The sequence below is a fragment of the Dipodomys merriami genome, unplaced genomic scaffold (genome assembly GCF_024711535.1).
Source record: "Dipodomys merriami isolate MVZ:Mamm:240054 unplaced genomic scaffold, mDipMer1.0.p SCAF_30, whole genome shotgun sequence".
Taxonomy (NCBI): domain Eukaryota; kingdom Metazoa; phylum Chordata; class Mammalia; order Rodentia; family Heteromyidae; genus Dipodomys; species Dipodomys merriami.
Window position 1 is genome coordinate 12,740,927 of NW_027204493.1, and position 22,263 is coordinate 12,763,189.

The 22,263-nt window shown below is 39.9% G+C and overlaps 1 protein-coding gene across 1 annotated transcript in view; it reads left to right on the forward strand.

Moving 5' to 3' along the window:
- The first annotated feature begins 1,139 nt into the window (after window positions 1–1,139).
- Itga2 (integrin subunit alpha 2) overlaps window positions 1,140–22,263 on the forward strand; it is a 98,533-nt gene continuing 77,409 nt past the window's right edge. The window contains exon 1 of the mRNA XM_070041153.1: window positions 1,140–1,304. Within this exon, the coding sequence (XP_069897254.1) occupies window positions 1,226–1,304 (79 nt within the window). The 5' untranslated portion in view covers window positions 1,140–1,225. The remainder of the gene's footprint in view (window positions 1,305–22,263) is intronic.

Sequence of the window (22,263 nt, forward strand, 5' to 3'; positions counted from 1 at the left end):
TTGGGAATCTGTGGATAGAGTATTACAGGGGGAATATTAATTCAGAGAAAGTGAAAAGTATTTTAATAGTTTAATCAAATAATCTCAGAAAGTTCTCTTCCCAGATCTGGGACTGACAGAATAAAAAAAAAAATCAAGGTTGATGGAGAGAGAGAGGAAGAATCACTCACTTATGGCTTCTTCTCACCTGTCCTGAAATAAGTCATTTAAACTGAGTAATCATTCAGTTCTTTATTCCTTTGGGGAAAGAAATGATCTGTCTCTTCTCTCTCTTCCCTTCCCCTCTCACCTCTTTCTCTTGTCTCTCCTTTCCATCTCTTCTCTCAGTGCCCTTTCTCTTGTCTCTGTGTCAGTCTTCTGTCTCTCTGTCTCGGTCTGTGTCTGTGTCTGTTTCTGTGTCTGTGTCTCTGCCTGTCTCTGTCTCTCTGTCTCCCTCTGTGTCTCTGTCTCTCTCTGTGTCTGTGTCTCTGTGTCTGTGTCTGTCTGTCTGTCTGTCTGTCTCTCTCTCTCTCTCTCTCTCTCTCTCTCTCTCTCTCTCTCTCTCTCTCTCTCTCACACACACACACACACACACACACACACACACACACACACGTCTTTGTGGCATTTAAACAGTACCCTGCAGATAATCATAACTTGAGAGTATGTATTCCCTGATGAGTGACTGTCTAACCTGCTCTTCAGAGCCTATTTTTGTCCCTTCACCTGGTCAAAGGCAGGGAGAAGGAGGAGCCATGCAGCCCAGCCATTGTGGTTTAGGGCTTCCTGTAACAGGGGAGCCACGGGGGCTGCAGAGAACCGGGGTTCTAGGGGACCTGGAGAGGTCAGGCTGTCAAGGGGTGAGTAGTGACCAGAGCTGGCGCTGGCGCACCAGAGGTGCCGGGCTAGGGCCGGGCAGGCTGCGGGGGTGACGGCCCCACCTCCCCAGCTCGCAGGCCCTGGGGCTGCAGGAGTGAGCGGGGATGGAGGCGCGGCTCGGGGTGCGGTGGGGTGAAGGTGTAGCCCGAGGGCCAGCAGGCTGGGGCTCGGCGGGGTGTGGTGGAGGCGGGAGAGGGGGAGGGCTGGGGAAGGGAGGGGCGGGCCCTGGAGCTGCAAAAGCTGCCCAGCAACTTTTTCTTGGTCTCTCCGGGACAGGAAGGGAAGCCATCGGGAGAGCTCGTGCGGGGCGGCTGGGTTCTGGAACCCCGAGCTAAGCCAGGGCCTTGTGTGCGGTGCCGGGGGCAGCATGGGACCCGGCCCCGCGGGGCGCGCGCGGCCGCAGCTGCCGGGGATGCTGCTACGGCTGATCTTGGCGCTCGGTCCAGGTGAGTGTGGAGCTGGCCGTGCGTCAGGGACCCAGGGGTGTGTGCCAGGGTCCCGGGGACCCCGTCAGGGGTGAGGGGTGTGTGTGTGGAGCGGGGTGCCGAGATGGGGAACTTGAGGCGGATTCTCTGCCCTGAATCCACGTGGACTTGGGCTCCCAGCCACTGGCGCTGCTTGGAGAGACGGTTGCACACGTACCACACACACACACACACACACACACACACACACACACGCAATTTTCACTCCCCCCTGCTCACTCTCGGGTGAGCAAAGTGCATGTTGCACTCTGTCAAGCATCCATCAATAATATTAAAAAGAAAACACCTCCAAAATTACCTCTGGGGGCGTTTGGGCTGCACACACACACGCACACACACATGCACACACACACATGCACACACACACACGCGCACGCGCGCACACACACACACACACACACACATGCACGCACGTCCTTGCAATTCGTGGGTGGTCGGAGATCCGCGAGTCCTGCAGTCTAACTTCCTGTAGCTCAGACAGGTGCCTGGCCCGCCGGGGGACCCCGGGACCAGGCGGAGGAGCCCGGCCTGTGCCCCAGCATCCCAGCGCAGCGCCGGGAAGCTGCCCTGCATTCGATTGCCTGGTTTTTCACCCCAATGATGTGAATCATGCCTCCCCCCACCCCCCACCCAGCGCTGGTGTGTCTTCCCATAGAAAACTGGGAGGACAAGGGTCTCCTCAAGACTCGCTTGGCAGGGGCAAATTCTTCCTTCCCTTCTGCCTTCCTCTTATTGTTTAAGCCGTCTGTTCAAAGAATGTGTGCACCGGTCAGTTCTTTCCACTGTCGTCATCTTAGACGCCCAAATAGCAGAAGTGGCTGTAGCCGCAGCTCAGCTCCAGGGTGGGCCGCACAGTGGGAATGGCGGGCTTCAGGCCTGGCTTCCTTTTGTAGGGAGTTCAGGAGTGAGCGCGGGGGGCAGAGCTATCCTGGGCCAGCCTGGTGGACTCTCAGTGTGCCCAAGTTTAAGGACTTCAGTCTCCTGGAGGAAAGACAAAGACATAACTGTTATTAGGAGTTGGGATTGCTCTGTGTGTGTGTGTGTGTTTGTTTGCATGTGTAGCATAAAAGATCTTTGCTTTTAAAATCGTTTTATGATATTGAATAGTACAACCCTTTCTAAAGTGTCTTCCTTTGTGCCAGTCCTAGTCTTTATGGTAGAAGAAATGTTAATCCAAGTAAACCTGTGGCATGTACTCTTGGGACAGATACACAGAGAGAAAGAGTACGGAAGGTCTCCATCTTCTAGCAGAGTCCCAGTACTTCTAGGTTTGCTCACTTGTTTCAGATCCACTGTCCTGGGGACATAAGTGTTGGCTTGAAAGGCCAGCAACTCTAATTTGGGGTTTCAGGCCAAGTTGAAGTGGACAATGAAGACTGGTTGCCAAACATCTTCAACAGCCTTCCTAAGAGTTAAAAGAAAAACAATTTCAAGCTTTTCATCTCCTTTTAATTGCTGATATTAAAACAAGCTACAGAAATACAGCATCATTTTCTAATCTTTGAAGTGTTGGGGCTTGTTCTGGGCAGAGCAGGGAGAAACACCCACTGGAATGCATTGCTGTCAGGTACAAAGATTCCAATCTTTAGCTCAACACAAGCAGGCAGTGACAATTTAAAATGTATTTATTCCTTTCTCCTGCTCCAGTTAATTGTATATCCAAGGGACATGTTTTCTCTTTATTTCAATCTGTAAATTATAATAAATCATATACCACAATTTTGCCATTTGGGATGTCAATTGAGGTTCTTAGGGAAGCAACATTACATCTTTGAACCTTAGATATCTAGGATTACTAGGAGTAATTGAGATTCTAATCAGAATTGTTTAAAATTTTTATGGCATTACCCTACCAACTTTTTAAGCATGCATCCTCATTAAACATGCATAGACATAATTGTAAGTTTTGTTCATGTTTCATTCTGACATGCAAACACATAGAGAAGTTAGGATGTAAAAGGTGTGGTGTGTTTAGACATCTTGTGTTCTTTCTAGTTTATGCATAAGCATATTCCCTTCAAATCTCATTTTAGCACTCCATAAAAATGCCTTCCATAAAACTTCTCATGAGCCTGTAAGAGAATACCATACTCACAGTGTAGTCCCATTTTACCACTTTCCGTTGCTTACAGGCAGTTTGAACATAGATAAGAGAGCTAGATAATCAGGAAGCAACATAAATGTCTTAAGGGGGAAAAGCAAGTGCAACTTTGAAATGAATGAGGTCACATATGCTCTAGGATGTTACAGGCCAAGGATTCTTTCCACCTGGATTCAGAATTGCATGCCTTCTAACTGCCCTTGCAACCCCCTGATTAAAGTCTCTCCACGAGGTAACTTCCCACTGGACAGTAAGCATTCTGCTTTTTCTTATAATGAAAAGTCTTCCTTTCACTGTTTCATTTCTTCCTGAAACATCCACCAGCTCTGGCTTCTGTTCTCTCTCTTTTATTTTCCTGCCCTCTGTCTCCTTCAAAGATACATCTTGGTCCATATCTTGGTGTTTGCAGAGCTCCTCCCTGGATTTTCCCCTGTTCACTTTATGGGTTCTCTCTGGATCAGCTCTGGCCCAAGTCGGGACCTCCAGCCTCATTCTTCCTTTGAGTTCTAGCTTAGCATTTTCATCAACCATTAGCTTTCTCCATCTGGATGTCCTGTAGTTACATTTTCTAAATTGAATTCAACACCTGCTCTCCAGAACTTGCTCCTCTATTGTCTACACTTCCCTGCAAATAGGGAAGCCAAGGACTGATCCATGCGTTCCAGCCTCCCAGTCTCACCTCCATGTTCAGTCCCTTCTCCCTTCTGCCCCAGCAGGCCAGCCCTCCTCGAGCTGGGTCTTGACTATTGAGGCATTTAAGCTGTTTTTCTGCTTTGTTTTGTTTTCTTTTGCTGCTTCTTTCTTATCTGTCCAGTTCATTGTTCTCATTTCTACCAATGCTATCTCTAAAATATTTACCTGTGTTTAATCACTGCACTTCGTTGTTTCAAATGCTTGAGGTCTCTATGTCTTACATAGGGTAAAGTCCAATTTTCTTGGCCTGTCTTTTTGCTATCTGGCCACAGCCCACTTATCTAATCTTTACTCTGTTCTATCCTCTCCCACATAAACTCTCTCTCTCTCTCTCTCTCTCTCTCTCTCTCTCTCTCTCTCTCTCTCTCTCTCTCTCTCTCTCTCTCTCTCTCTCTCTCACACACACACACACATACACACACACACACACTTTCATACATGAACATGTATATGCTCTCTAAACCTTCTATATGCCATTACGTGTTCTGAGTACACCTGATTATATCATGTTTGGGGTTATAGGAATACTTTTTCTGGTTAGACCTTACCCTTTCACTGCATTGATTTCTTTTCCTCTCTTTTTTTTCTCTTCTCTTTGTGGCTAACCATCTTCCACCCCTAGAAGAGTCCATCCACAAACACAAAAATTGTATAGGGAAGGCTATTTTTTATTTTTAAAAGGAAAAAAAAACCCATGATGGAATCTTTCATTTCTGAGGCTCAATCTAAACTACCTTCCCTCATCTTCAGTGGCCTTAGGCCACCCTCTATTACAGCAACTTCCTCCCTCATTGCTCACCAGCTTTCCCTGGTCCACTGAAGTTAAGCTTTGCTCTGGCCAATGAGCCTCTACTTGACTGAAAGTCATAAATTGGGCTTCAAGATTTCACATTTTCAAACAATCTTGTATATGTTTCTAGTATGTCATCAAGTTTGGAAGTGAGTGCTTAAATATTATCATTGCTTCCTTCCATTTCCTAACACATTAAAATTCCAGAGTTATCCGTCTTGCCTAGTGAGATGACCACCAAGTTAGATAGATTTCATCACCAAGATTATGTCAGTTGAAATGCATTCTCTCTAACATAAATGCCGACAGCTTTCTTTCTTCATGTACGAGCAGTCCTGGGCATATTAAAGAGGGCGAAGTTGATGTAAAGACATGAGCTTCTTATAATGGAATTTTAGGCATTCAGTGAAAGAAAGATGCTTGTTCTTTTTATATGTTTTTGTTTTTTATATCTATCTATCTATCTATCTATCTATCTATCTATCTATCTATCTATCTATCTATCTATCTATCTATTTATTTGGTTGGTGTTGGGGTCTGAAATCTGGGCCTGGGCATTGTCCCTCAGCTCTTCAGCTCAAGGCTAGGCTCTATCACTTGAGCCACAGCACCACTTCTGGCATTTTCTGTTTATGTGGTGCTAAGGAATAGAACCCTGGGTTCATGTATGCAATGCAAGCACTCTACAACTGACCACCTTACCAGCCTTCTGTTTATATGTTTAAAAATGAGGAATTTCAGGGAAATTATGGGCAAAATTATGGGAAAAATATTTGAAGCCAAAACTATCCTGGTATCATGTAAAAGTTGCCACTAAAGCCATAAGCTTTTTACCAACCCTGCTCAGCTTAAGATACTTCGGAAAACTGTAGCATGGCACAAAGGAAGAAGCCTAAAGGCTTGTCCCTCTAAGCAGCAAATCAGATGTAGAGATTCTCTTCTCAGTTATGGTGAATATTGATTTGCCAGGAAGAATAGAGAGATGAATGGCCACAAGCCATTCATATCACAAGCTCTGAGACAGTAGATTTTATAGAAGACAGTGATTCCTGGGCTCCTTCTGATTATATGAAGAGATACCTTTTATCTGACCAGTGAGCTCTATAAAACATACTCTGTTTGATCATATCTTGCACCTACTTCATTCAAGGCATTGTAGTAGCTATAATGTCAAATCAAAAACCTGAAATGTGATCTAGAAAGGTTGCCTATTAGGAAGCACTTAAATGTGGAGAAAGAAAATTCTCTTTTCTAGCAGGAAGAAGCTCATTTTTCAAGTTAGTACCTTCTCTCAACTAGGAGATTCAAGGAAGGCAGTGAGTGATTGACCTAAGCAATCTGATAGAGTCATACCTCATACTAGAGTTCAATGTAGACATCCATTCTGAATTCAGTGTTGGCCAGTGGGGAGTGGGAACAATCTGCTGGGGATTTCTGGGAAAAGAAATTTCACTCCTATGAGACAATAGGTAAGAAACATATTGTCAGACTTCAGAACAGCTACAGTTCAGAGCAGCTACAGCCATCTTACAGTCATGGTATTAGCTAGCCTAAGGATAAAATGAATATACTCTGGGTAGTGTCACAGAGAGATAGAATGAATATTGTGCCCTGTATTGTCTTTGAGCCTCTAAATTCTCCAAAAATTTTCAACAGCATCTTTAACATTTTTACATAATTTAAAAGTTATGTATTTAACATAACTAAAAGCTGTAACATAAGTTTCTACAGCCTACTAGACATCCTGTACTTACATATAATTAATGAGTAATGCAGAACTAACTGTGGAGCTCAGGGAATGGAGAAACAGCACTGAAACATGTTAGTGTCAAACCTTCAAGGACAGAAAACCATCATTAGAACATTAAATCTGCCCTGAAGGACCTTGGATAACATGGAGTCCAGCTCTTCATCACTTTGAATGACTATAAGTCACACTATAGTTAGATGAAATAGAGAGGAACATAATAGCAGTAGGACCTACAACTCCTGGTTGCTGTTTTAAGAGATGTAAGGGTATTTCTGTTTGTCTGTTTGTTGTTATTGTTTTCATGCTGATTCTAGGGCTTGAACTCAAGGCCTGGTTAGTGGCCCTTAGCTTAACCCTAATACTCTACCACTGAGGTACATTTCCAGCTTGTTGATATTTAATTGGAGATAAGAGTCTCATGGAGACAGGTACTGGTAGTTTATACCTATAATCCTAGCTACCCAGGAAGCTGAGACCTGAGGATCGTGGTTCAAAGCTAGCCAGAGCAGGAAAAGCCATGAGACTCTTATTTCCAATTACATACCAGAAAATTGGAAATGGTGGAGCCCTGGCCTTGGGTAAAAGAACTCAGAGACAGTGCACAGGCCCTGAGTTCAAGCCCCACAACTGACAATGACGATGAAGAAGAAGGAGGAGGAGGAAGAGCAGGAGGAGGAAGAGGAGGAAGAGGAAGAAGAGGAGGAAGAGGAGGAGGAGGAGGAGGAAGAGGAGAAAGAGGAAGAAAAGGAGGAAGAGGAAGAGGAGGAGGAGGAGGAGGAGTCAGTCACATAGACTTTCAAACTATGATTCTTAGATTTCAACCTCCTGAGTAGCTGGGTTACAGGCATGAGCCACTGATACCTGGCTATGTAGGTTCTTGAATGGGAAACTGATATAATGACAGCAGAAGAACAAGGTGTTCAAGTTATTCAAAGAGAATGAAACATGGAATGTAGTCACTGGTCTGGGTCCTATAAACCATGATTAAGCAACCTGAGTCATATCCTGAGGTCAGTGGATTGGTTTTAAAGGCTTAGAAAAAAAATATCATGCTCAAAAAACTAGGAGACAGCGAAGAAAAGGTAAATGGATCGAACCCAGATGGAAGTCACCAGGATCATCTAGTAAAGAACCCGTTCTAGTTTTAGAGTTTCTGTTTAGTTATAGTACCATTTATTGACACATGGAGTCCTAAAGGAGGCCAAGTAGAAGGAACACTTACTTGGACAGGCTGATTTTGAGACATCCATGTGTCCAAGGCTGGCCAGAATCTTCCACATCTAAAGATTAAATGAAGACCTGGTGTTGATGATATGAATTAGGCAAAGAAAGACTAGAGAAAGCTGCTGGCCACAACTTTGCAATTGCTTTAGAGGGTCTGGTGGAAAGAGATAGTATGAAGGGATGGAGAGGGAACAGCCAGAGAACTAGAAAGAAGACTGATGAAGGGCTTGAAGAAGGAAGAGTGGGTCATCAGCATCAACTTCTTCACGGAAGTCAAACTAGTCTGACTGTCTGAGCACAGGCAGTCTCCAAGGTATGCCAAAGTAGAAACCTGAATGGAGCGGCCTAGAAATGAGATGAGGTAAGGAAGCGAAAATAGTGATGGAGTGTCTGGTGGTAGAAAGGAGATGGGCACGCTGGGAGAAGCTTCCATGCAACCAAGAAAACAAATGAACAGGTAATAACTTGCACACAATTATGAAATGAGACTTTTGAATTTTGTTATTGCTTATGATAGATTGAATGGGACACTTGTTCATTTTTTAAAATTGCGTTGAGGGATCTGCAAGTGGCAGAAGTCCGTAACAGAAGGGAAACTAAGCAAAGGGGGTGGGGCTTCAACATCTGGGAAGAATAATACCAAAGAGAAAGGAGAGGAGGACTATTAATGACCAGCAACAACACTTAGGGAACATAGGAGTGCCTGTCTAGAGTCCATACCTAAGGATGTGACGGCTAGCAAAGTAGGCTCTAGCATATGAGATGGAGAAGTCATATGAATTAATGAGAGGAGGGTGACACAAGTAAATAGAAAGGGAGGAAAGCAAAATTAGGAGGGAGCAAAGCAGTGGATGACAGCAAGAGCCCCAGGAAAAGACCCCTTCCATACTCCATTGTACAGATCAGAGAGGATCCCGCAGAACATTCTCACCACACTAAGTCATTGCTGTCAACATGTTGGGTTTAGGGTGTGTAATTCAAAATAGCACTCCAGTTGTGATTGCCAATGAATGTGCTTTCGTCAGACTTCCTCCCAGAAAAAAGAAAGTAAACTAGCCAGTTCTTTTAGAGATATAGATTTATGTTTCTCCAATTAACGTTTTAATATTTCTCTCTAGGAGAAGAGAGCTGTCTTAGATTCTCTTTATAGTAATCACTGGATAACATGGAGTAATCAGTATCTTTTCTCACAGAGAATTAGTGTTGGCTTTGGCAGGTTTTAGTAGTAAAGAAATAAAGCCTTTTCTTCTGTGTAAGTCAGGGTCTGTCTCAAGCATTTGGAAACAGTTTCATCTAATCATATAAATTAGAAAATACATGGATGTCTATTCTTTATTTTGTGACAGTCAGGATTACTTCCAATTGTATATATTCAATTATTTTATCTAGTCTGTGCATGCTGATTTCTTTACTTGTAAGTTATTCTTTTAAGCAGATAAACTTAAACCGCCTATTTTGTCAATGTTTTTATATCATAGAATATTAGCACTGTAAGTAGCTTTGAAGTGTATTCTAATTCCATTGAGAGATTTACCTGTTCTGTTGTACAAATACTTAATAAAAACTGCAGTATTGTCAGCAAAGATGACTGCATGATCATTCTATATTCTGAAAGAGTAATTGCAATTCTTTCTCTCCTTACTTTGAAGAGACTAGAGACCATTTTTACTACTGAAACCTGAAAGGCTTCCTATAAGAAAATTAGGTTAATGATTAAACAAAGCATAGAAATAAAAGTTCTCAACACTGGGTTGTCAGTGTTGGAGATCGTTTCATTGTGTGTTGAAAAGCATGAGCAGAGCTATTGCACGGATGGAAGCCTTAAATGCTGGCAGTTGTCACTTCCCCACTTCATTAGAGGTGGCTTTTGTTTGTCTTTGTGCAGGCTTGATCCCATTTCCATGGATACATGTAAAATGCAGACTGAACACAAGCTGGCACAGGGTCATATCAGTAGATAGCTCTATTCCAAACCATTGACCAGTTATGTTCAGTTCCTTTAACCAAATAGTTTCTTAGATGCCTACTCAAGGTTAGATTATGAACTTTCTTGTATTTTTACAACCACTTGTAAATCATATTGTTATTGCTGCTGCATAAATTATATATTTCACAATATTTGAGTTTTCTAAGTATGTTTTTAACATTGCTCTTTGGGAGAGAAAATCAAATAAAAGCTAGCCTGGCAATTAGAAATATTTTTATATGACCTTTACTGCTTTCTCTCCTCTTTTAAAATTATCTTTAAGTAGTTGTACAAAGGGGTTATCATACAACAGGTCATATTATAAGTGCAGTGCATCTTGATTGATACCACCCATTTCATCATTCTCTGTCCTCCACCCCAACTGTACCTCTCCCCTCAATTTTCTTAGTTTCAGTGGATACACATTGAATATACATATGGCCTTTACTTCTATTTTCAGTATAAAAATGTAATATATAGATAGCCCTAACAAAACTATAATGCAAAATTGAAAATGGTTAGTAAATGCAAATGTCCTAGAAGAAATTTCCTAGTTATTAAAACATAAAATATCCCTAACTAAGCAAACCTTAGTATTGTCATTCTGCTATCCTTCAAGCACATTGTGATTCACATGGGAGCTAGGCTCAGCTGGATGGTTGTAGTGGTTCATGCTGTAATTGCTAAACTACTTGGGAGCCAAAGAAGACTGCCCAGGCCAAAAAAAAATTAATTAGTTAATTAACAAGATCCTACCTCAACAGAAAAACCTACATATAGTGACTTACGACTGTCATCTCATGGAGGGAAACATAAACAGGATTCTGGTCCAGGCCAGCAAAAAGTTAAGACCATATTTCAAAAATAACCAGAGCAAATACAGGACTGGGGATGTGGTTCCATGTTCATAAGCATCTGTCTAGCAAGCATGAAGCCCCAAGTTCAAACGTTAGTGTCAAAAAAATAAAACAAGATTAAAAAGAAAAACAAGCACCCTGCAGCCTTACTATCATATGCCATTGCTGTTTCCTCTTAACTGAAGTTCCTGCACATATCACAGAAGCCTCAGTTTCAGTGAGGCCCAGGAATACCCGGAAGCATACCCACCTCTTATTCAACTTGAGTTGGACTTCTCACATAGACCTTTTATTTTGGTAGGTCATGGGGTTTGAACTCTGGGCCTGAGCTCTGTCCCTGAGCTGATCAGCCCAAGGCCAGTACTCGACCACTTGAGCCACAATGCCACTTCTGGTTTTCTGGTGGTGAATTGGAGATAAGAGTCTCATGGACTTTCCTTGCCTGGGCTGGCTTTGAACAGTGATCCTCTGATCTCAGCCTCCTGAGTAGCTAGGATTACAGGCCTAAGCCACTGGCACCCAGCTATCACATAGGTCTTTTGATAGCAGAGTGGTCACTTTCTGTTCAATAATAACCTGTTAGAACCTATGGACTGTGGAGGAGACATGCCCATATCTTTCCCCATGCCAACGATTCTTGTTACCCATTGTGTTGAATGAATGACATGCCGGCACGAGCCATGCCTGTATCTACCATAGTGTAGGATAAAAAACACTCTTTCTGGAGGAATGCCAAATTCAGAAATTTCACATTCTTTCTCATTTGTTTAGGCAATGGTAAGTTTATATGAATTTGTCAAAATAGTCCTTCAGTTGATTAGTTTGTTTTTACTTTGTTGACAAAGTTTGTTTGCTTTGTCTTGAACTATATAACCACTCCTCTGACATGTAAGAAGATTACTGAAAGCATTGGGGCAGTGCATAAATCCTCTTCACCCTCAACCCTTTCCTTCATGTTTTCTGTTCTTGTGACATTACTTTTAAATTAATTATCTTCAGCCAGATTTCTCCGTGCCATTGCATATATTCTTTAAGATCAGGACTGTCCTATATGTCAATACATTACCCAAACCTAGTATATATAAGCATTTAGAAAATGAGGGAGCAGGCTGGGCGCTGGTGGCTCACGCCAATAATCCTAGCTACTCAGAAAGCTGAGATCTGAAGATTGCGGTTCAAAGCCAGCCCAGACAGGAAAGTCTGTGAAACTCTTATCTCCAATTAACTACCAGAAAACTGGAAGTGGCACTGTGGCTCAAGTGGTAGGAGTGCTCTCCTTGAACTGAAGAACTCAGGGACAGCACCCAGGCCCAGAATTCAAGACCCAGGACCAACAAAAAGAAAAAGAAAAAGAAAGAAAGAAAAGAAAGAAAGAAAGAAAGAAAGCAAGAAAGCAAGCAAGAAAGAAAGCAAGAAAGAAAGAAAGAAAGAAAGAAAGAAAGAAAGAAAGAAAGAAAGAAAGAAAGAAAGAAAGAAAGAAAAAAGAAAATGAAGGATCAGTAAAAGAAAGAAAGAAATAGAACTCAGGCTAAAACTTTTTATTGTAATGTGTAACACGTGCAAAGAGAAATACATTAAGAGTAAGCGTATAGCTTGTCAGTGTCAGGGCTATTCAAAATTAATTTTCTGACTATTATTTTATGGAAGTTGCCAGAAGACATGAATCTCCTGGATCAGAGATAAATAAAGTCCCTGAGACTTTATTACTCTTGGCACAACAAACAACATGAAAGCCATTGTTTGCATTGATTTCTCTCACCCTCAAATCACAGAAGAACAGAGACGGTTCAGAGGGATGCAGTAGGTTACATTGCAGGAAAGAAATACAGAGCTTTGTGAACCTAGAATTTCATAGCAAGCAGATAGAAAACCACCCTTTTCCTCCCCAGGAAGACATTTCTGCAGGCGTCCAGGTGGCTTTTGTAAACACAACTTTGAGAAATGGCATGGTAAAGAGTCCTCAGAGTATTGCATCTTCCACAAACTGTTTTGTGAAAAAGCCATGTAAAGGTGTTCCAATCAGAGCTTAACATGCTATTTTAAAAAATTTTTGTAACCGCAATTCAGGTGAAAAATATATAAGTAAATAAGATTGAACAGATTCTGTGATTTTTTTCTCTCTTTTATGACAATCATTTCTTTGTTTGTTTTGCTCTTGTCCCTAAGCTAGTGAAGGATACATTTCCTAGACTTAAGTGTTTGTGTTAAGTCTTAATACATGTACAAATACACACTAACACAGTACATAATTTTCTATGACTGAATTGCAAACGTTGTGTTTATGAGATTAATCTATGTTGCCTATAGATGTAGCATTTTTGTTTTCCACACCATATATTCCACTGTGTGAATCTACTGTAATTTATTTATCTCTTCATTCTCACTGGTGAGTAGTTCACATTATAGGCAAATGTGAATAGTCTTACTAAATATATGTTTGCGATTACCTTTGGTAAATTCATGTACACATTTCTACTGGTATGTATCTGAGAACAAAATTGTTTGAGCATAAGGATTTAAATACTCACCTTTAGTAAAATTCTGAGGCTTTCTAAAGGCTTGAATTCATTTGTTTTTCCTACCTTGTGTGTTGTAACTTGGTGTATGTGTCATCCTGTCTCCGTATAACATTTCTTTGAGTGATGATGTACTTCATCACATTTTCAGGCTCATTAGAAAATTAGACTTGCTTTTCTGTGAAATAACCTTTGGAACAAAATGATCATAAAATTCACAATGGGTTGGTTGTCTGTTTTATGGTCCTGTGTAAGTTCTATCTTCTACATATGAACCAGTCACACATGTTGCAAATATAACCTCTCCCTTGAATGGTTTTCTCTTTTAATGATGTAGATCAATCAAGTTGTTGATGCAAATTTAGTTAAAATTTTCAGGCTTTGTGTTAGGTTTTTTAAAATTTTTGCTTTACATATTCAAGGTTGTGAATATATTCTCATGTATATTACAAAGATGTATTTGTTTTCTAATTTTTAGTTAGATCATTGAACTAAGTTTTGAGAATTGTAAGAGGTAGAAATCAATGATCTTTTCTTTTCCATATAGATAATGATTTTTCCTCACCCTTCTTGTGTTAATAAGGCAGGGTATAGTGCCCACATGTTAAGGTGAAGGGAGGTATATAACATAGGCTTCGTGACAAGGCATCGGACTGTTGTGCATTACTAACACAGTCCTTGTAATAACATGATGGAGAGAGTCTGCTAACTAAATGACTCTGAAGTGACTTACAGGCCGGTGATATATAAAGCATGGAAATGCTGGGTGAAAGGATGGATGACTCATGATTTAGGTAAGATGGAGTGCACTTCATCTAATTCTAAATAGCAAGTAGGAAATTATGAATTGTTGATTTCTGGAATTTTTTTTCCCATTGACTATTTTCAGACCAAGGTTCAGGGTGGGTAGTAAGTCTTTAAAAAGATGTACCTAAAACAAGGGTAGCTATACATTGGTTCATGCATAGATGCAGACCAGAGACTCCCAGGAACCTTATTTCCCAGGGAGCAATGGCTGCATGTTTGCAGTTCAATATTTGAAGCAACACTTGTCATGATTAAAGAGAGGAGAACTTTTCACAATATTTTTGTGCCTATTATTTCCCCTACCATGGTTCTCTTTGTATCCACCAACATGATTTAAAGATGCTTATCCTATAGCTCATTGCATTCTTAATTTGGATTATTTATTTTTCAGTTTGACAATTTCATTTTGGCTCCTTTCTAAATTTCTTTTGTTAAACTTCTCTCACAACTTGTGTAAGTTTAAGCTGTGCTGTAGCCTGGGCTCATTAATTTTATTGTCTGACCTCTTTTCATTTCCATTGTTTGTTTGTGCTGGTTTTCACCTGAGTTATTTTCTTTCTTCTTCTTCTTTTTTTTTTTCATTATTGTGGAAATACCATACAGAGGGTTACAATTACATGGGCAAGATAGTGAGTTCATTTCTTATCAAGCATTGTTGCCTCCTCCTTTGTTTCCCCATACCATCCCTTCCCCTGATCATTAGATTAGAAGAAATTGTTTGTGAAAACAGTCAGAAGCTTGAGATGATATGCTTCTAAAGAGAATGTTCTCATCTGCTGCTATAGAAGCAATATCTTGAAATAATAGCATGTCCCTCTCTGTTTAACACTGTTTATACAACTTTATAAGTCACTCAAGCAATAAGTCCAAGATCTGGTTTACTTCTGGTTTACATGCTATCTAAAGTTTGAGCACAGCCTTAATCATGGAGTAAATTAACAGCTCACTTTGTGTAGATATCTGAATTTTATTTTTCATTCCCTTTTTAGGATTGAATAATATCCTTTTCTCCACCTCTCACAGAGGCACAAAGTGAACCAAGAGTGTAATCTCTTCTCTGTAAAAATATACTTTTCACATTTCTTCCAATTTTTCAATAATCTTCAATATGGGATCTAAATAACCAAGTCCTTTATTCCCCAAAGAGAAAAAATGCAGATTACTTTAAAAGACAATGTTGATTCTAATTTTCCAACTTTCCTGCATACATTTATTGATAAGACATTTTAATTAATGGAAAAGATTGTTATTGAAAAATGAATTAAAAGTATGCTCCATATTGGTTAACATTTGAAATTTTTAATTTTATAGCAAATTTAACTTAGTTCTAATTTTGTAAATGTGTATATTTGTTTATATTAACCATTCCCTTCTGCTGTGAGGTAAATGTAGCTAATGATACATAAAATGTGAGTTCAGTTTATAGAAAATTTTCTTATAAAGCAGAATAATTTGACTATATTTTTTAAAGTGACACTTAAACGTTCATCTTTACAGGAAAATATTTATATTGATTTCTTCGTGGTATTTAAAAGTGAATGATTTATCTTACCTATACTCACCTTTTCTGTGCAAATATACTTTACATGTACTTTTCCATAAAAGTTTCATATTGTATCTTTATGTTAATATATGTTAGTTAGTGATAATTCCTATAAGTTTGGGTTGTTTCTTGTGGGATTTTCCTGTCTTTTACAAATAACATGGCTATAAAAGTTACTGCACAAGATTTTTTTTAATTTTTTTTTCCTTCTGGATAGTTTCCAATGTGGCAGTGTAGCATCTGTAAAGTGGGAGTTCACCAATGTTAATATCACCAGATTTTCATTTACTCTTTGGACTTTGATGAATGTAAATGTTTTATGAAGAAGCATTCTTTTCAAGTGATCATTTTAACATGCAGGTTGAATATTTGAGTAATTTTGAACATTGTTAACAGTTATAGCCTTAGAATTTGGGCCTGAAAGAACCTCCAGCTTGGCCTCACCCCTCACATTAGTGATAAGTGACTTTTGAAATGACTAAGGCCCAGGAAACCAACTTGAAATGACTAAGGCCCAGGAAACCAACCTGCAGCACTGTACACAATATATACATCACTTAAAAATGCATTTCAATCAATCTCCTGGCACATGTTCTGGTATCCACTGTTTCCTACTTGTTGATTATATCACTTGAGAATGAGAAGTGACAGTCTTCTAGTTAGGATTTCTGCTCTTCTGTCAATCAGACCAGAGAGAGGCGGGGGAGAGAGAGAGATAGGAAGAGAGAGAGGGAGAGAGAGATCCTGTTTGCCAGAGCACTTGATTTTGAATAACTCAATCCATAGATTGTTCTAGCTCACTACTGCTATGCAAGCCATCATTCCCCCAAAACCTACTGGCTTAAACCCTTGTCCATCATTTATTATGTCTCAGGAGTTACTTCTGGCTTGGTGGAGCATTCTCACTCAGGATCACTCATGTGTTGCCCTCAGAAGGCAGATGGCCTTTTCTCTCTTCTCATAGTTTTCCTCCCAATCTTTCCAGCATGGCAATCTCTGGAGGGCTAGACTTCTTCCATGATGGTTTGGATAAAATCTAGTGCCTTGAAGGGAAACTGGGAGACATTAGACTTTTCTAGCCACTAAGAAATCATATAACAGCCATCTATTCACCAAAAAAGATTTAAAACCACCACAGTAACTTAAACAACTTAATGCTTACAAGACTGCTCCCTGTTTAGACTGGGCTTTAGACATTAGAATTATTGACATTTGGGGCGTGACCATTCTTTCTAGGAAAGGAGGTGGAAGCCATCTGATCTGAGCACTTGTAGGTTGCTATGAAACAGTCTTGCTCCCTCCACTACAGCCCAGCACCAGCTCCCAACCCCTGCCAGGTGTGGCAATCAAAACTTTATCAGACATGACTAAATGACCCCAAATAAGAAAGCTTACCTCAGGAGAAACCATTGTACAAAACCAGCATATATCAAACACATTCAATGTCAGGGACAGCATAGAGCAGTTGATCTGCAGAATAAGTTAATGCTGTCACTTTCCTTGCAGACTTTAGATCAGTCGCAAGTAAACTATTCTCTTTATTGGGTCACTGCAAAGATGAAGTGTGATTATGGAAAGACAGTGTCTTTCAGATTGTAAAGATGTCATCTTTGGTTTCTCACAGATGTGAAATTCATTCTCTTTTTTTAAATCATCATTCATTTATTCAAAGAAATTTAAAATAATAGAGATGGCTTGTCTGGCACTGGAATGTCAGTCACTGAGGGTTTGGGGTATCTAGGGCAGCCCCCGTAGGAGCTCTTTCTCCAATTTCTAATGTCACTGTGGAGGACAACAGTAGTACTTTAATCCTCATAGAATATACAGTTTGACCCTTAAAGCAAAGACTTTTCAAAGGAAAATGATGTTTCATTCCTTAAAATGAGGAAGTTTCTTATGCTGCTATATTGACATGCAGATCATTTAGTGTTTGAGGGTTTTGCACTTTTTAAAAATGCAATAGCCATAAACAAAACATTATAAAGCTTTAATTTATATATAGTATATGGTCATTTCCAAAGGGAAATTTAATTGTTTTTCTTTTTCCTTTTCTTTTCTTTTCTTTCCTTTCCTTTTCTTTCTTTTCTTTTTTCTTTTTTTTTCTTTTGGAGTAGATTTCTTTCTACTTACACTATTGTCTCTTCAGCATGAAACAATGTTATTGACAATGAGGTTTCCTGCCTGTCATTATGTATATGCTCAGGAGGTCTACTCTGACCTATGACCATTTCCTGTTGCCATATGTACTCTGAATAATCATTAGCTGCACTATAGAGTTTGAAGTCTGTTTTCTTAGTTCCAGAATCATGGTCTGAGTAACCCCACTTCCGGTTAGTGTGGCTTCCTGGAGGGTTGGTGGACTACTGATAATATTTTCTTAGTTTGTATGAGGTGCTTTTCATGGAGATCAGCAAATGCAGTAATGTGACATCCCCCTCAGGAACTTAAACAGAATATGTATTCAGGATATGATTTCAAAGTGAGAGGGGAAGTGGGATCTCCAGTTTCTCAAGAAGTTTGTGTGTGGTGACACTAAAAGCTAAAGCCAAAGCAAACTGACTTCACCGAGTTTCTACCTCTTGTTGTCATTTGCTGTGGACTTCATGTGCATTATGTGATGGCGGGGAGCATACATTATACATATTTTCAAGAGAGAAAGCAGTGGCTTGTATAGAATGAGATTGGCCAAGGCCATAGGGCTTTCCAAAGGCCAAGCTCTTAGGTGCTATGATAATACACTGCTGTCCTTGCGCAGTTTGTGGATTTTCATTGTTGTAAAAAAATACTGTAATTCTCTTTGGTGTACTTGTGTCATCTCATCACCTTCAAATATAATCAGTCTCTGTGTGTGTGTGTGTGTGTGTGTGTGTGTGTGTGTGTGTGTGTGTGTGTGTGTATGTGTGTTGGTCCTAGAACTCAAGGCTTAGGCATATCCTTGAGCTTTATTGCTCAAGGCTGGTGCTCTACGCCTTGAGGCACTGCGCTTTTTCTGATTTTCTGGTGGTTAATTGGAGGTAAAAGTCTTATAGACTTTCCTGTCTCGGCTGACTTTGACTCACCGTCCTCAGATCTCAGCCCTCTTGAGTAGCTGGAACTACAGACTTGAGTCACTGGCACTTGGCTTCAATTTTCTTTTCAGTGTTTACCTAGCTAGATAACAAGAAAAGTTACAGCTTCTATAATTTTAGAGAATACCATACCAATAATCAAAATCATTGTTACTATTTAGACATATACAGATGTAGTCTCTATTAGTTAATAACCTATTGGTCCATCTCTCTATATATCTGTGTAGTTGCCTATATTCCCACATCTTGCTTGGAACCAGCCCAGAATTCCAAGTTATTTATTACATTAAGCAATCTTTACTGCTCTCCCATTGAGTAACATTGTTTGGTAAAATAATGAGTATATCCTTCTATTTAACAGCTATTTCTGAGTCACAGCTTATGCTCCAAGTAGTACTCTGTATGAGCAAAACGGCAAATAAAAAACCAGACGAGTTTCCTGTTTATAATGACAAAGGCAAACTGACCATAAGACAAAAATAAAACTTAAATTTCTGGGACCTCCCTTCTCAAACCCTTTTCGTGTGCTCACACTGCCTGCTATTTTTATTAAATATGCAAAAGTTAAGGTCACTGTGTCATTTCTACTCTAACATAGCATATTTGGGCAAAGATGTACATCCACTTAATGAATTCTTAGATGAATTCTAGTAAAAGAAAACATAAAGTACCTTGAATATCACAGCTCCCCTGTGAAATTGGAAAAGAATACTAAACATTTGTGTGACAGAGGTGCAGAGGTGTGAGAATGAAAGGATCTTGTCCTCACTATAAGTAATAACTTTAGTTTTCATTGTACTAGAGTAGAAGAAAGGAATGGAACCTTTCTTTAGAGAATATTATTTAATGAATTTGTTTCATGTGAAGAAGTAATCAAAATATGTATAGCCATAAATGATAGGCTGGGAGGCATTACAGAGTGCTTTAGACAATCAGTGATTTGCAATCTTTGGATCACATAATTTCCTAAGATTGCTCTTTTCCTTCCAAAGCAATATATAATTTTATAGCTAAACTTATTTTGCAAATTTATATATATATATTTTTTCTTAAGGACCATCTCACCTTCAAATTAGTCTTTCTGGAATTTGGATTTCCAACTACAGATTTTAATTAGTGAAGAAGACACACACACATACATATACAGACATATATGATATATATATATATATATATAAAGTTTCAGTCCCTAGCACTGAAAAACAAACACACAAACAAAACAAATGTTTTATGAAGAAAAATAAATCAAAAGAGTAAAAAAGAATTCCAAGTGAGAGCAGAGGAAGGAGAGAAGATTTATGTAGGATTAGTTATTTTTTGCTCTATGTCAAATTTCCACACTGTCATGAGTTCCAATTATACACTTGCCATCTCACAGTTTCTAGGGGTCAGGAATCTAGTCACGGCCTCATTGGCCTAATTGGCGAAGGCTGAGGTCTCATCTGATTGCATGACTGAGGAAAGATTGCTTTTCTGAATAGATTACTGATAGAATTCAATTCCTTAAGGGTTGTTTGATGGAGGGCCTCATTCCTTTGCTTGCTCTGACCTGGAAGTTGACCTCAGTTTCTTCCCAGGGTAACCTCTTTGCTTCATCAAAGCCAGTAAGGCAAGAGCATCTGCTAGCAAGATGGAAGTTGCAATCTTGTGTAGTCATAGTTTTCCCACCATGACATTTGAGTCCATTTCTTGAATCTTCCAATCTATAGGTTAAAGTTACAGGTCTTGCCTTCGCCATGGGGAAGGTGTTTCACAATCGTGTATCAGGAGTATCAAGAGATGGAGCTCACTAGAGTGCATCTTACAGTCTACCACAGGTGGTAAGAGAAAGCATCTCTGAGAGATTCATGGGAGACATACAGTAGGAAAGCAATGAAGGAAAATATTCAGCTATTTGGGAAAAGCACTGGAAGAATGAAAAGGGTGGAGGAAAAGGTGTTTGAGTAAGATCCAGGTCTCCAGCTGAGTAAGCTTCCGGTAGACAGGAAGGAGAGGTCAAGTGAGGAAGTTGATCCTGCAGCTGCAGTAATAAAAGCTATACCTGAGAGCAGCAAGGCCATATTTCCAGGTAGGACACTGTAAGAGATACAATTGGAAAGTATCCAGGAGTTTGAAGAAACATGTATACAGATTTGTTGGGTCAGAGATATAACAGCAGAAAAAATACTAATTCTAATTACGTCTGGTTTTTTTTCCCCCATACATTGTCTCAAGATCTATTATTACTTAATAGGTTTGGCAACAGGCATGTTAACTACACCAAAAATTAAACTGATCTAAAAGGGAGAGGAGATAGGGAGGGAGGGAGAAAAGGGGGGAAGGATTTATTTTTTTCATACAGAAGGGAGTTAGGAGGAAGTAAGAAAATAAGTCAATCAAAGAGACAGTAAGTCTTGAACTCTCCCCTGTAACTGCTGAACAAGTTGTCTTTCTCTTGGATTTCACTGTCTCCTTCTTAGCCTTCAGGAGACAGAGAGTCTGCCAGATGCAAGCTCACCCTCCAGCACCCTTTTGGAAAAGAAGAGAATCTATTGAGTTGTTAGGAGGCACCAAGTCATGGTAAATGGATGTAGGAAACAATTACAGAGGGCTTTTTGAGATGTTTATTGCCTTCCAGATAGGATTTTTAAAATGTTAAAAGGCCTTGAAATGACCTGACCACCTGCCACTGTACTCTAGGGCTTGATGAAGTTCTTTTACACACACACAAACACACACACACACACACACTTTTGATAATTTTTACACAGAATATGAGCAGTAAACAACATAGCTGGAATCAGTATATACCTCTCCTACTTAAATATGTTCATCTGTACATGGACAGAATCTTTGAAACCATAGCAGTGAGTTGAAGCTTTCTAGTAGAGTAGTTTTACCATAATATTCACCTCATAGGGCTACAATAACAAAGTACCACAGACTGGGTTGTTAAACTGGCAGAAGTTTATTTTCTATTTTTTCTAACAATTATACAGTTGTGAAGGGCAGCATTTCAAGACCCAGGTGCATTGGCAGGTTATGATCCAGGTACCAGCTGGTGTCGGTCTCTTTGACTACTAAAATTGAAATATCATACATTCAAATTTATATTCTATCCTTATAAATAAATTCAGTACCCTTGCAAGATTCCTCTAACCTCTCAGAAAGTTGTTGAGTTTACCTTATCGTTTGGTTCACCTGTATAGCTTTGGCTCTCTATTCTGTCAAATTAGGTATTTGATTTTTCCTTAGGTACAAGCTTAGAAACTAGCCTGTCATTGGTTCATGGATGATGACAGATGATGTGAGATTAGTGAGTTAGGGAAAAGGATGGACTGTATTCTTCCCAGCATGGTCAGCAGCATGAACATGCTCTTCTACCCCCAGAGCCCTCCCAAAGCAGTTATGCCAAGAGATTACATGGACCTCTGTGCCCACAAAGGGTTGCATTATAGGAAAGATGCAATGGACTTGGTGAACTTGTTGCTTTAACACAAGGGTACACAAATCTGTTCTTTATCCTAATGGGAGCTGTTATTTCATCCACAGTATTATCCACTATAAACCAGCCAATGCCCAGATAAAGAGCATCCAGGATCTTATATGTGATGCCTACTATATTT